The 14,392-nt window shown below is 35.0% G+C and overlaps 1 protein-coding gene across 1 annotated transcript in view; it reads left to right on the top strand.

Moving 5' to 3' along the window:
- Positions 1 to 14,392, top strand: part of LOC149829653 (actin-interacting protein 1-2-like) — a 44,805-nt gene that overhangs the window by 11,063 nt on the left and 19,350 nt on the right. The window contains exons 2-3 of the mRNA XM_090016064.1: positions 2,009 to 2,170; positions 6,211 to 6,394. Coding sequence (XP_089872190.1) covers positions 2,009 to 2,170; positions 6,211 to 6,394 — 346 coding nt within the window. The remainder of the gene's footprint in view (positions 1 to 2,008; positions 2,171 to 6,210; positions 6,395 to 14,392) is intronic.

The following is a 14,392-nucleotide window of genomic DNA, read 5'->3' as shown; positions in this document are numbered from 1 at the left end:
TTATTAATGAGGAATAACAATTGTAAATTGTTAATTTGATTTATTTCATGAATTTATGCATGATAAATTGATGATATGATAATTGTTTTATTTCATTAGTGTTAACTTAAAACTGTTAAAAATTATATATATATAATACACACCCTCCCCACACACAAATTTTTTAAAGTGTTGCATCGTTGCATCCGCATCCGAACCTATGTGACATAGGTCACTTCCCTCTTAGTTTTCCCTTTGAATCCTGGTTTGCTTCCAGTTCGATTCTTAGGTCGCTTTTGGTTCGCTTCTTAGGTTGCTTCCGAGACGATTCTCAGTTCACTTCTAAGTCGTTTCACGCTTCCCGCTTCCTAAAATTTTAGAAGTGTCTCGCTTTCTGGCTTTCCACTTTCCACTTCCTTGATTGACAACTTTGGTAGAAGCTAAATTTATCAAATCATAATTTCACTAAAGGATTGTCAAGGGCAAGGCACCATTATTTAAAGATCAAGTTGTACATACTATGCTATGTGTATCTTGGGGGAGCATGTTAAGAAGTAATTGGTTCAATGGTAAAGGGGCATATAGGTATTTCACGTTAAACCGATTGCTTACTGGTAACAATAGAAAACTATGGAGATTAAATGAGATGCCTAGTGTGGTATCTTTGTAATATCACATCAAATGCATGACTTGTTTGTAAAGAACCCTAATGACGATTAGTATTGTGTTACCCTCATCATTGAGAAAGAGAGAAGGGATCATGACTTCGCTCCTCCATTCCATCTTAATTATTTTCTTTCTTCTGCTTCTTCCTTATTTCTGCGGATTTGATGTGTTTGATACCTGTGCATGGCTTAAAAACAGGCCCAACTCTAAGACAATGAATTAATCAAACACAAAGATAATAGTCCTGACTAACCTGAGTTGATCTATGTGTTGCCCTATGTTGTCAAAGGCGTGCCTATTGTTTATATATTGTTTTATATATATATATATATTGTGTATGTTTTGTTTATCTACTTTATTGATTAATAATTGTTTGTTTTGAAATGTTTAATTAGAACAATGGAAGATGCAAACCCAAGTTCTTCAGATGATTGTGGATTGGCTCCTCTAAATGCAAGTGCAAGTGGCTCTTGTTCCAACCCTAGCAGAGAATCTTCAACAAAAAGGAAAATTAGAAACTCTGGGGATCCGACATGGAATTGGGCATTTTGCAAGGATGAGGCAAATTTGAATTCAGTGACGTGATCTGTGCACAAATACATATAAAGGCGGAATCTACAGAATTGTTTGTTCTTAATTTTTTTTGCCCGCCTAGGCCCTGCCTAGTCGGCCGCCTAGGCCTTTTCGAAGGTCCACCAACTAGCCCCACCTAGCGCTTTCGACAACATAGTGTGTTGGTCACATTACATGTCACCATGTGATCTAATTCTAGCAACATTCACCGATAGAACCATGAACCAGGTCTATAATTTGGAAAACACCTCATCCTCTTAAAACTCACAAAGGTGCTTCACCACCTAAAAGTTTATTAACGTTGATTACATTTCACTAGCCTGCCAGAGTCAGGAGAGTTATCAGGCATACCATCAACACTTGTTCTATTTCGTTGCAACAGCTACTCCTTTTTGGGATCTTGGTCTGTGCTAAAGGTAAATATGACATTTACTTAACCAAGAATATGTAGTTTTTTTATTATTTATAATTGAATCATTTGCACACAATTAAAAAATGACAAAGCAAGCATGCATAATGTTGCTAATTCCATTTTCTTTTGATACCTCAAAGAGTAAGGAAAGGGTGATTTTTTTGTCTTTCTATCATTGACATTCTGTTTATGATAGAGATAATATCTTTTTTTTTTCTAGCATTATTTACCATATGTGAAGTTTGATTGAGATTGCCTTGATATTTTACATTTAAATTTGTTTCGGTTGTATTTTGTGCTTTGCACAATTTATAGTTTAATCCATCTTTGTCATGGTGATCTCCTTCTCTTTGTTGTATTTTTTGTTTTTGTTTGTAGGTGGGATTCAGGATCAACTGTTGGTGAGTTTGACGGTCATTCAAGACGTGTCTTAAGTTGTGCATTCAAGCCTACAAGACCTTTTCGTATTGTTACATGTGGAGAAGATTACTTGGTGAATTTCTATGAGGGACCACCATTTAGGTTCAAACTGTCACAAAGGTTAGTCTTGTTTATGGTATTAAGAGATTGATTTATACTATATTAGGTCAAGGATAGTGCAAATTTGCTAAAGGTTCAGCTGTTTTAACATAATTGTTTTGTATGAAGAATCCTTTGGTACATTGTCTTTCTTTTTTGGTAAAGGTATGAGGATCCAATGCAGGAACTGAAGCGTGACATGTTAGCCTGTCGAAGCAAATGAAATTCTAATAGCTATTCAGTATATGATGTGTTAGCTTTTAAGTAAATAATGACCATTCTCAAACTTTAGGAGTGCACTCTGGCTTGAAACATTACTATAACGTTTAACTTGCAATGGAATATAAAATCATGGTATAAATAAGTGTTCCTAGTATCTTCATGCTTGAATGACATTTTCCAAAAGCAATGCACATGATGTAAATAATATTTTCTCCAAATTGTAAGGAATTATGTGCTCTAGTGAGGGAGATGTATACCTGCCCTTTATCTGATGTGTAGTCTGTTTAAAACTAGTAAGAGAATTAACTAATAACATCCAAGGGGAATATATCAGGGTATTGAAGATAACATTTAAACTATTATTCCTAAAATGGCCAACACAGGTTTAAATTAACTGCACCGTCTAGGTAAATGTTTTAATATAATTGATCTTTGTTCTTGTAGGGACAGGACTACCACTTTTTCTACCAAAAATCTAAACAGATTTTTCAAGCCATAACTAGAGAGCTTTTCTGTCCTAGAGGATGGGCCCTGCTGGTTTCCAGATCACAGTTCATATCTTGATAATATTGCTTCAAAATACATTATAACTGCCAAGCCCCCTTCATGAGAGCGATATAGTTATGAATCTAGTCTGAGCACATCAGGAACACTTACTAATTTAGGTCTCTCTCCCTCTGTGTTTAAGGCTGGAAGGTTATAAAAATGGAAAAAAGCAGAAAATATGACAAGAACATGAGGGGCTTGGCAAACTTTCTTTTTCTTAACAGTTAACATAGGTTATGGATATATAAATGATAAAAGAGTAAGTTAACCGATAAGGGAAAAGGCTACTAACAAATGACGCTTCTCTAGAAAATCTAATTGCACATTCATAAAGGTTTAAGTTTCATATATACATATGGATTCATACAGTTTGAGGATTTGATTAACATATTTATTAGATTTGAAATTAGATCAAACTAGATTAGCTTTCTATTCAAAGTAATTTAAACATGTATCTCTATTTGAATCTTTATGGCTATGGCCACATATGAGAAAAAATGGAAAGAATGGAGAATGGGGCATGCCAAGATTATGTCTTGGGTCATTAGTAGTCTTGATATCAAGAAGTGCTTGAGTCTAGCTAAATTTGAACATAGACTATCTTAAGAAAATGTATTCTCTTAAATCTATGTCACATGGGTGCAGGTGCAGGGGTAGGGGTGCGACACTTTAAAAAAACTTGGGTGCGGGGATGCGGCAAAAAGTTGGACATAAATGACCCTGGGTGCATTGACTGCACCCAGGGTCAGGTTGATCGCATCGGGTGCGGGTGCGATGTGAGTGCGGCACCTAGTTGAAGAGTCCCTGTGACATAGTCTTAAAGATATTACCCACATTTGCAACTTGTAAGACAAGGTACACACTATGATTCAAGGAGAAAAATGTATTAGAGAATATTTTAGTAAGTTGTTCGACCTTTGGAATGAGTTTGCTCTTCTTGAGTCACAATGACATTATCCCAAAGACATAGAACTCCGTCAAAGACAAATTGATGTGAAACATTTCTATCAATTCATCAATGGTCTAAGACCGGAGTTTGAGTCTACTAAATCGGCTTTTCTTCATAAAGGAGAAGTTCTCTCTATTGAAGAGCTAAGTATGAAAGAAAATAGACTAAAAAAAAGACATTTAAAGATCATGATAATTCGGTCATAGCCGTGTCTAGGCTGAGAAACCATGCCCATGCTTACCAACTACTACATTATAACTATCACATTATAAGAGACCAAACAATGATAGCTATGGAAAGCAAGACAATGAGTTTGAAAAAAAAATAAATTATTTGCTATTATTGTCGTGAACCGGGGTATGTCAAGATATATTGTCCTAAACTAAAGATACCCTATGAGAAGAAGGTAGCCTCCGTTGCTCAAGAGTCAAGTGAATTCAAAGCTACACAAGAATCAACTATTGAGAGCATGTCCTTGACTCAAATTGTAGAAGCTCTTCAACCTCTATTCAAAGGAGCTTCACCAACCGAAGCTACGGTCTCTTCTGTTGGCATCTTTGATCCCAGTAAGTCTCTTTGGCTTCTTGGCTCATGTGCCTCATTTCATATGACACTAAATTGTGATATTTTATCTGGATGTCATAACTCAAGCGAGTCAAATGTTTTTTATTGTTGATAGAATATCTCTTGAGATAAAGGGAATAAGAAATTTTGAAAATATTTTAAAGAGATTTTTTATTCAAAAAATTAGATATATTCCCAAGTTAAGCCTAAATCTTTTATTTGTCTCTTAATTATGTGACCTTTGGTATAATGTTTCTTTCTCTTCTATTGGTTTATGAGTGCTGGATCGTCTCTCAGGGAAGCTGATTGGAGAAGGCTGTAAAGAAGGAGGTTTATACTACATAGATTTTTTGGAAATACCTAAGAATACTTTTTGTTATAATGTTTAAAAACTGAATTTTGGATTTTGGAGCTCCCTAACCAAAATCTTCTGAAATATTATCTGCATGAATGCAACCAAAACTGATTGGAGCTCCCATGTGGCAGGTCATGAATCCCCTTGTCATTTTGTGGTTGATGTATGCTTCAAAATTTCCCTTCATATCTTCATCTGGTCTGATACCATCTTCAGATTGATGGTAACATGATTATGTTCCTTTGATGTGTGAAAGAATATGTGGTGTGTGCGAACCTTGAAACAAGGTGAGAGAAATGAGTGAGTGAGGAGGAAGAAGAAGATATAGGAAAAGAGAGGAAGTGAGAAAAGACAAGGGAGAAAGAGAATAGGGGCTGGAATCGTGCCCTATCCCTCTCATATTGACCCTTATAAAGGTAATTTAAGTCAGTTTACAAAAATGCCCTTCATAACTATATCTTTTGACCTATTGCGTCTTGAATACAAAAAAGGACTTCACTAGCCAATCAATTTTGACTCTCATGTAATGCTTCCTTATAACATATTGTACTTCAAAGGATAAACCAGAGTTGCCAGTTGGGGAAGCGATTCGGGTAGCGGAAGGGGGAAGTGAGGGGGAAGCGAAAAAAGGAAAAAACAAAAAAAGGAAAAAAAGATACATTTTGGAAGCGCCACGTTTTGCGCCTCCGAAATACGCTTCGGAGAAGCATGCTTCCCCATGTCCTATGGTACTTCTGGTAACCCTGGGATAAACCTCTAAACTGGTCATCATGATGTATATGAACCCTTTATTTTTGTTACCTCATTAATTCACTGGTCTGCACTCCAGTTAAGCTAACCAAAACAGAAAAAATGAAAAAGTGGAAAACTTCCCTTAAGTATCCACTAAACCTGCCATCTTCTGATCGATGCAATTGGATTGAGTGTTAGATGTCTTCATCCTTCTAAGATTTTAATTCATGGTAGCCTCTTGGTTCAAGATAGAACGCAGAAACATAACATTTATTCAAGTTTCCTTGCATTGCTTGTTTGGCCCATCAAATATTGTGCATTGGTGTGATTTGGCTACATTGTTTACAAGATGCCTTTCCCCATTAATTGTTGAAGCATACTCTTTATTTTGGAGCAACAGTCGTGTCCTTGATTTGCAGAGTCCAATGCAAAACTTCTGGAAAAATGTTCTAGGGTTCATATTAATTAACATCGAGTGCTTGGTATTTTTTCTTTTTTTTTTTCAAAATTTCTTGTAGGAGAAATGTAGTCATTATTTTAATTTTATGTCAATGATAAAAAACTCATTCATGGCATTGTAGCAATGTAGGCTTGTGGCCATAATAAAATATAATGTGCTGAGGAAGATGTTCTTGATTGTGTCTTACCGAACAGAGGTAGTATGTAAAGGAAAAATTATTGTTTGAAGTGCAGGGAACATTCCAACTTTGTCAATTGCGTAAGGTTTTCTCCTGATGGAAGCAGGTTTATCAGTGTAAGTTCAGATAAGAAAGGTATACTATATGATGGGAGGACAGGAGAAAAGATTGGGGAGCTATCTGCTGAAGGTCACAATGGTAGCATCTATGCTGTTAGTTGGAATCCTGACAGTAAAGCGGTATTTATGATATTCCTATGCTATTTTCATTATTGATTAATAATTGTACTTCCAGTGGTGGACTTAGGATGCAAATATCTACATTGAATGATATCTACTTTTTCCTTTTTCAGATTCTTAGATTGATAATATGAACATTTTAATTGGAACACAATTAAATTTAAATGTTACTTATATAATCAAATGCCTGACTAATGGAGAGTTTTTCTTCTACTTTTTTGTTTTTTGGTTGATCGAAGAAGCACATTCATTTATCTGTTGAATAAGTTTTATACAATCTGGTTTACCTATATTCTAATGGTCTCCAGCACCATACTGGTTCTGATGGGGCTGTACTTGTCTGTATTACAGGTGTGAGTGGAAGTGTTAATCCAAAGTTTCATTGTGTGCTTTAGTCTGCTTTACTTTGGTATTGATAGAAAATTCTTTCATATTTTCTGTGCAGTTGGATAAACCTGGTTGAGGTTATATTTGTCACAAAATGGCACGGATCCCAATACCCTCCATAATGGACTCCGAGGGTCAAAACATAATGCATTTGAACAAAAACATAAGAACTAAAATGAAACACAATAGAATGTGAGTAAATAACTTCATTAATAAAGAACAGTAAAAATACAAAAAAATACATTTTAATCCTCATTACAATACACTAAAAAACACACAAGAAGCCTAAAACCATGGTTGCTAGTCGAGGAAGCGGGAAGCGATATGTGAAGTGGAAGCGGGAAGCGTGGCACTTTCAAAATTTTAGGAAGCGGGAAGCATGGGACGACTTAAAAGCGAATCAAGAATCGTCTCGAAAGCGAACCAGAAGCGAATCTGGAAGCGACCTAGGAAGCGAGGGGGAAGCAAAAAATAAAATAAAAATAAAAATACAAAAAAGGGAGGAAATGCAGGGAAAGCGAAGGAGAAGCGTGCTTCCCATAAATGGGAAGTGTGTTCCCTATAAATGGGAAGCATGTTTCCCATAAAAGAGAAACGTGCTTCCCATAAATGGGAAATGCGCTTTTCAAAAAAATTGGCGCTTCTCAGTGCGTTTTGGAAGCGCGACGTTTTACGCTTCCGAAACATGCTTCCCCACTAGGCTAGGTGCTTCCAGTAACTCTGCATAAAACTACTCATCACTCCCTCACCTTACAAAGGCACCCACCCACCCATATTTATAGAGAAAAGAAGGAAGAAGAGAGAGATTAAAGGAGAGAAAAAGGGAGACCACACTAACCATTGGACCATAAGTCAAACAACTAGTCCAAGTCAACCAAAGTTGACTTAACTTTAAAGTATATATATCAGAGTTACCGAAAGCACCTAGCCTAGTGGAAGCACGAAATGTTGTGCTTCCGAAACGTGTTGGGAAGCGCCATTTTTTTTGAGAAGCGTGCTTTCCCGTTGCTTATCCCGCGCTTCTCCTGCGCTTCCTCCCTTTTTTCATTTTTTTTTATTTTTATTTTTTCGCTTCCCCCTCGCTTCGTAGGTCGCTTCCGGTTCGCTTCCTAGGTCGCTTCCAAGATGATTCTTGATTCGCTTTTAAGTAGTCTCACGTTTCTCGCTTCCTAAAATTTTGAAAGTGCCACGCTTCCTGCTCCTGCTTCCTCGACTGGCAACCATGATATATGTTAACGCCCCCGCTCAAACTTACATTGACTCACTATAAGTTTGCAATTACAAAAGGAATCCCATTACACAAGATATCGACATGTTCTTCTATAATACAAATTCTTGAAGGAGCTTCTAGATCTTCCTTGATATGCTCGAAAGGTCTCTAGAATCATCAATAATGCCAATATTTTAAAGAGTGCAAAAGGAGCAATCCAACTAAAAATAACTATATATATATATATATATAGAGAGAGAGAGAGAGAGAGAGAGAGAGAGTAATGGGTACGTGCTAAATAAAATATGCTAGATGAAACATGCTAAATGAGTTTTTCAGGGTTTTTTTGTTTTATTTTTAAATTCTAATCGTACAAATGTGATCTATGTACTTGATTTTATAGGGTTCAACTCTTTAAGTGTTCGATTCTGACACATGAGCGGGTTTTTATAACGTTTAAAAAATCACCATTCCAAAATCTTTGTTAATTTTTAGGCTCCAAATATCATTTTTTTCATCGAAAACACATGATCCAAGTGTGGATTCCTCGTAAATTGACCATGCCCAACACATTTATGGGGTCAGAACTGCAAAAAAAAAAACCCACACTAAAAGAGCAGAAAAACCCATTTAGCACATTTCATTCGCATATTTCATTTCGTACACACCCATCTCTCTGTCTCTCTCTCTCTCTCTCTATATATATATATATATATATAAATGACCAAACACGCCAAAAATACAATACATATTTAATAAGACATTTTAATAATTTTCAAAATCTTTTAATAGTAAGAAAATTTTTCAACATCAATTTTGAAAGTCATTAAATTTTTATACACAATATTCATTGAGAGTCTCACCTCAATAGATAATTTTACGAAATCATAGTTCTTGATTTATAAGAGAACACAATTGCATATTATCAAAAGAAGAGATGCATGCATAAAATATCTCAAAGATAAACGTATAAATCATTCATCACTTTAAACATTCATGAAAACATGCATTATTGAAAGTCAATACACACATCTATCTCGAAAAGCACATTAATGCATGAAATATGAATTTTCAAACAACATCAATACCATGAATAAATAACTCACAAAAGAGTTTAACCCACACAAAAAATATTCATAAAGCAGGGTTTTTCAAAACAAGTAGCCATATTAAATGTACAACAGAAATAATGGGGAAGTTCAAAATCCCACGTACAAATCATAACAAGAGATATTTTGTAATAATGACAAATATTAATAACAATTTAAATCTCAACAATAGAAACAATATCTATAAATACACTCAAAATATTGCATCCTATGCAACCAAGGCATATCATGATGTAAATCACCCAAGATAACTAATCATGGAACACATTTAAAATATCTTTAAGCATGCAATTAAAACATATTCAATGCAAAATGCATGAAGAATTTTCAATAACCATTTCCCAGACAAGGGTAAATGAGTGAATTTTTTTTAGAAATTTTGTGGAGAGATTTGAAAATCCCACAAATATCAAGAAATTATATTTTGCAAACCTTCACAATAGTTCGACCACCATAAGCAATTTACCTCGCTTGACCTTCAAACCTCAAAATTCAAGTGTAATAGCTGCTAGAACAAGAGATCAATGACAATGCCACTTATGAGCTTAACAAACACACAAAAAGTGTGAACATCTCATCTATATAAAATAACACTTAAATAAGAGACAAACCTCAATGTTTCAGCTACTAGAAAAAGAGCATAATACAAACACACAAAAAGTATGAATAACCAATGGGTGCACCTAACTCATTGCAAACAAATCTTTCTTGTCTACGTAAAATGACACTTAAATAAGAGACAAACCTCAATATTCAAGTGCATCAGCTACTAGAATAAGAGTATAATACAAACACACAAAATGTGAATAACCAATGGGTGCATATAACTCACCACAAAAATATCTTTTAAATAAGAGACATAATAGGAGAAGACACGAAGTAAGAGAGCTTGTAATAAAAACAAACTAATGTCATCAAGAAGGATAAATGTATCAATTTTAACAATCTTTCAAACACCATATTTTCAAAATAGATAACCATCAGAGATAAACATAATTATAAGTATTCATAATAACATTGTCCAAATAAACAAATGAGTGATATAACACACTCATAGAACTAGAGATCAAACAACCGTCAATTAGAGCCAAACTATAAGGCGACAATCTATACTGATAAGAAAACCAAGGTGCACACAACTCACCCCAACAAGCATCTCTTGTTCAACAAAAGCAACATGGATGTAGATACCAATCAAACCCAAGACAAGTGACAACACATCACTCATAACCTTTGGGAATCTAGACTAGTAAGATGACATGAGGTGCACACATAACTCACCTCGACGGCTAACTCTGACCCAACAACAAGGCAAAAAATAAATGGCGCATCCTAGAAAAATCTCTGATGGACAAAAAACAATGCCAAAAGAAGGCAAAAAATACTCACGGAAATTGATTTTCAAATAAGTGAGTTCATATATAAAAGTACCGATTTGAAAAAACAAAGTTTTAAATCAAATCCAATAAAGGTAGATGAAGACTTAGAATGAATATAGTTCAATCATATGCACAACAATATGTCAATTGATGCAATCACTTCCAACACAAGATGTCTCATGACAAATTTTACAAACTTTGACAAGCAAATAATGGACAAGAATCATGCCCAATATAAATAATCTACATAGATGTGATGAAATTATGATGTTAGAGTATCTTTCAAAAGATAATGGAATCATGAATCCACCAATCAAGAAACAAGTGCACTAAGGCACATCATATACAAAAGATCCAATAAATCTCAATAAAAAGACAAAAGTATATGATTTTATTAAAGAAAAGCTTCTAAGAAGCTAGATCTAAATCATTAGTCTACTATTAGACAATTGATGACAAACATATAGAGATTCACAAAGAGCTATATAACTATCAACAACCATGAACTCATATATATCATACAAAGAATTTTATCACAATGTAACAAATATAAAATCTTTAAGAAACATGCAATGAAGTATCAATGCACAAGAAAGAAACCACTAAGGGTTACAAAAGTGCACAAACACTCAAGTCACTAAGCTACCAAAAAGCACATAAAACTACTAAGGGCTAAGCAACAATTATACAAGAGTCTTTTAAAAAATATAAGTTTTATTCATAAAATGCTCAAGAAGCATACACAAGAACCCACTAAAAAATATAATGCATAATAGAGAAATTAAAATATGCATTCGAGTTCATGATGACAAATCATGCTTATGCCATCCAATAATAATCACAAAGGCTACATAATTAAAATCATGCATGGTCACATAGTTAGAATCACCAAAGAAACATCACTATATATTAAAAATCCCAAAGATAATCTATGTAAATACATACATTAAGAGACACAAAAAAAAATGTAAAAAATTAATATTTTGCAAAACATGAAACACATAAGATTTTAAGAAACCACATATTTTTGCAAAATATAATTTTTTCAATATACATATCCATAATCTAAAAAATATATTAAAAGACAATAATTTCTATTGAGAATGTAGGGTACGGGTCTGGTTCTAGACCCAAAATGATTCTTTTGTATTGTATTTACATGGTTGGTGTTATCGGGTCTGGGTTGACAGACCCGATCCAACTTGTATCATATATATTACATTGAATATAGGGCACAACCTCTCATTGAGAATCGTGCCAGTCATTGCTGCCTCTCCTTCTTGCAAATCCCTTTCTCTTCTGCTGTGGATGAAGATCTGGTCGAAGGTGCGTGACTTCTAACATGGTATCAGAGCAGGCTGAGAAGTAAATACTAGGTCGAGTTCTCTTCTTCCTTTCTTTGATTCAAGATCTGATCTTATCAGATCAGATTCTATTCTCCTTCTGTCCTGAAAATTGATCTTATCATATTGGGTTAAAAATCTCTTTCTTAAAATTTTTAAACATCTTTCTTCCTCTCTAAGTTTTCGATCTCTTAAAACTGAATCTGTTCACGTCAAACAGTCTGGTCACGTCAAACCAGATCTGTTTTCTTAAATCTTGATTATTTTTTTTCCTCTTTGATGCTGGATCGGATCGTTCCAGATCTAGTGTTTTCGTTCCAAGCCAGACTAAATTAGATCTGGCCATGGCATATTGATTCTTCCCTTCAGCAGCGTTAAATCAAATCTGATCGTATCAGATCAGATTTGTGTTTCCATTTAAACTTAGATCTCTCTTTTGTCTTTCAAGTCAAATCTTATTCTCCAAAACCAAATCAAAGTTTCGGTCCATACAAAAAAAAAATTCAGATCATTAATTTGTCGTGTTCTACTGATTATTTGTTTCCCTGCAATATTATTTTCGTAGCAAAAAGAAAAAAAAACAGATTTACATTGCTGGTAAATCAAACTGCTGGTCAGAGTGTTCTTTTGTTGTCCTTTCACATGGATTCTCCCTTCCAGTTTCCTTGGACAACTCATATAACTACTTGACCTGGAAGCGACAAAGTTTTCCTTTTATTAAGAGTCTGGATCTCTCTGGATATCTTGATGGAACGATCCATGCACCACTAGAATTCGTCCTGCAAGAAGAGCGAGATGATAAAGGGGAGGTTTCCAACAAATTGATTCATAATTCAAAATTTGTAACATGAAGAAGAAAAGATCAGGCAGTTGTGGCTTACATTACCTCTATGCTTTCTCATGAGATATTAGTGGCCATCCTAGATGAATGTTCAGCCAGAGAGTTGTGGAAAATATTGGCGCAGACTTATTCACAGATTTCATAAGCTAGGATTTTGCATTTAAAGAGAGAATTTCAGCTTTTGAAGAAATAGAGTTTATCAGTGACATAATACATGAACAAAATCAAGAGTATTACATATCAACTAGCCATGGTGGGTTGCGTAATTCTTAACAAAGAAAAGGTTCAACAGGCACTGAATGGTCTGGGTTCTGACTACCACATGTTAGTCACCTCTCTTCTATGCCTCCCTTCATTGCCCAGTTTTGAAGATCTACGGACTAAGCTACTACAATATGAAGTTACCATTAGGGGCGAGAAGATGACCCTGAATTCCAACAACCATGAGGTACTTGTCACATTAGTAGTATTAGGGCGAGGACGTGGGGGCTTTTGAGGCGGGCGTGGACATAGAAGAGGTAATCAAGGAGGCCGTGGGCTTTTTCCCATACCCTACATGTCACCTAACTTGTATCCAGGGAACCCTATAAACATCCCGACATGTTTTCAGTGTAATAAAATGGAGCACATTAAAGCAAATTGCTGGCATAATCCGCAAAACAAAGGCAAGTTTAATGGTGCTGGGCCTTCTACTAGGGGACAAGCAGGAGACGACCGTAAAGGAGATGAAAAGAAAAATGTGAAGAATCTTTTGATTTTCGCTCTTTCAGAATTGAGCTTCAAGCAAACTGAGTAGGAGACTTGGTACATTAACTCCGGGCTGCTGCACATGTGACATGTGATATTGGTAAGATTTATTAAAACCGGAGATGGTGTTCTTCATCCTATCTCTCATGTTGGAAATATTTTCCTTCTACTCCCCAATTCCTCATTACCTTTATCTGATGTTTACCATTCTCCTAGTATTGTTAAAAACATTGTTTCTGTTTCTAAACTTGTCGATGATACTAATTCTTTTGTCGAATTTACTCTTTCTGTATGTGTCAAGGATCTTCTCACGAAGAAGACACTCGTTGAAGGAGAACGACAGGGAAACATGTATGTCTTCAAGGAGTCTCTTCTAGTTCATGATGCATCAATAAATTCACAACCAGTTCGTCCAGTGTCATTCAAAGTTTGTTTTAGTCTATCTCAATGTAATAAGCCAGAGATTTGGCATCGTCGTCTTAGTCATTGTAATCATTCATTTATTGAGAAGCTTGTGTCTAGTGGACTTGTTCCGCAGTCTAGTTTGAATGTCGAGGCTGATTTTCTTCTTTCTTTCCGTTGTCAATTATGTAAAAGTCATGTTCTTCCATTTCATTCAATAAATCAAAGAGATTTTGTGCTTTTTGAAATTGTCTATTCTGATGTCTGGAGACATGCCCCGCAGTCTTCTTTATTGGGCAATCATTATTACATTACTTTCATTGATAGTTACTCTAGATACACCTGTATTTATTTTATCAAATATAAATCTGAAGTTTTCAAGCTTTTTTGCTCATTCTGTGCTTTAGTTTGTAATCAATTTTCAACTAAAATTCAATATTTTCATTGTGACGGTGGATGAGAGTACTTATCAAAGGAATTTACTGAATTTCTCTAAGATAATGGAATAGGTCGTCGAATATCTTGTCCACACACACCACAACAAAATGGTGCGGCTGAAAGAAAATACTGGCACATTGTA

This window comes from Nuphar pumila, chromosome 8 (assembly GCF_984573655.1).
Source record: "Nuphar pumila chromosome 8, dmNupPumi1.hap1.1, whole genome shotgun sequence".
NCBI lineage: Eukaryota > Viridiplantae > Streptophyta > Magnoliopsida > Nymphaeales > Nymphaeaceae > Nuphar > Nuphar pumila.
The sequence above is the reverse complement of the archived record's forward strand: the minus strand, read 5'-3'. Positions and strand labels throughout refer to the sequence as shown.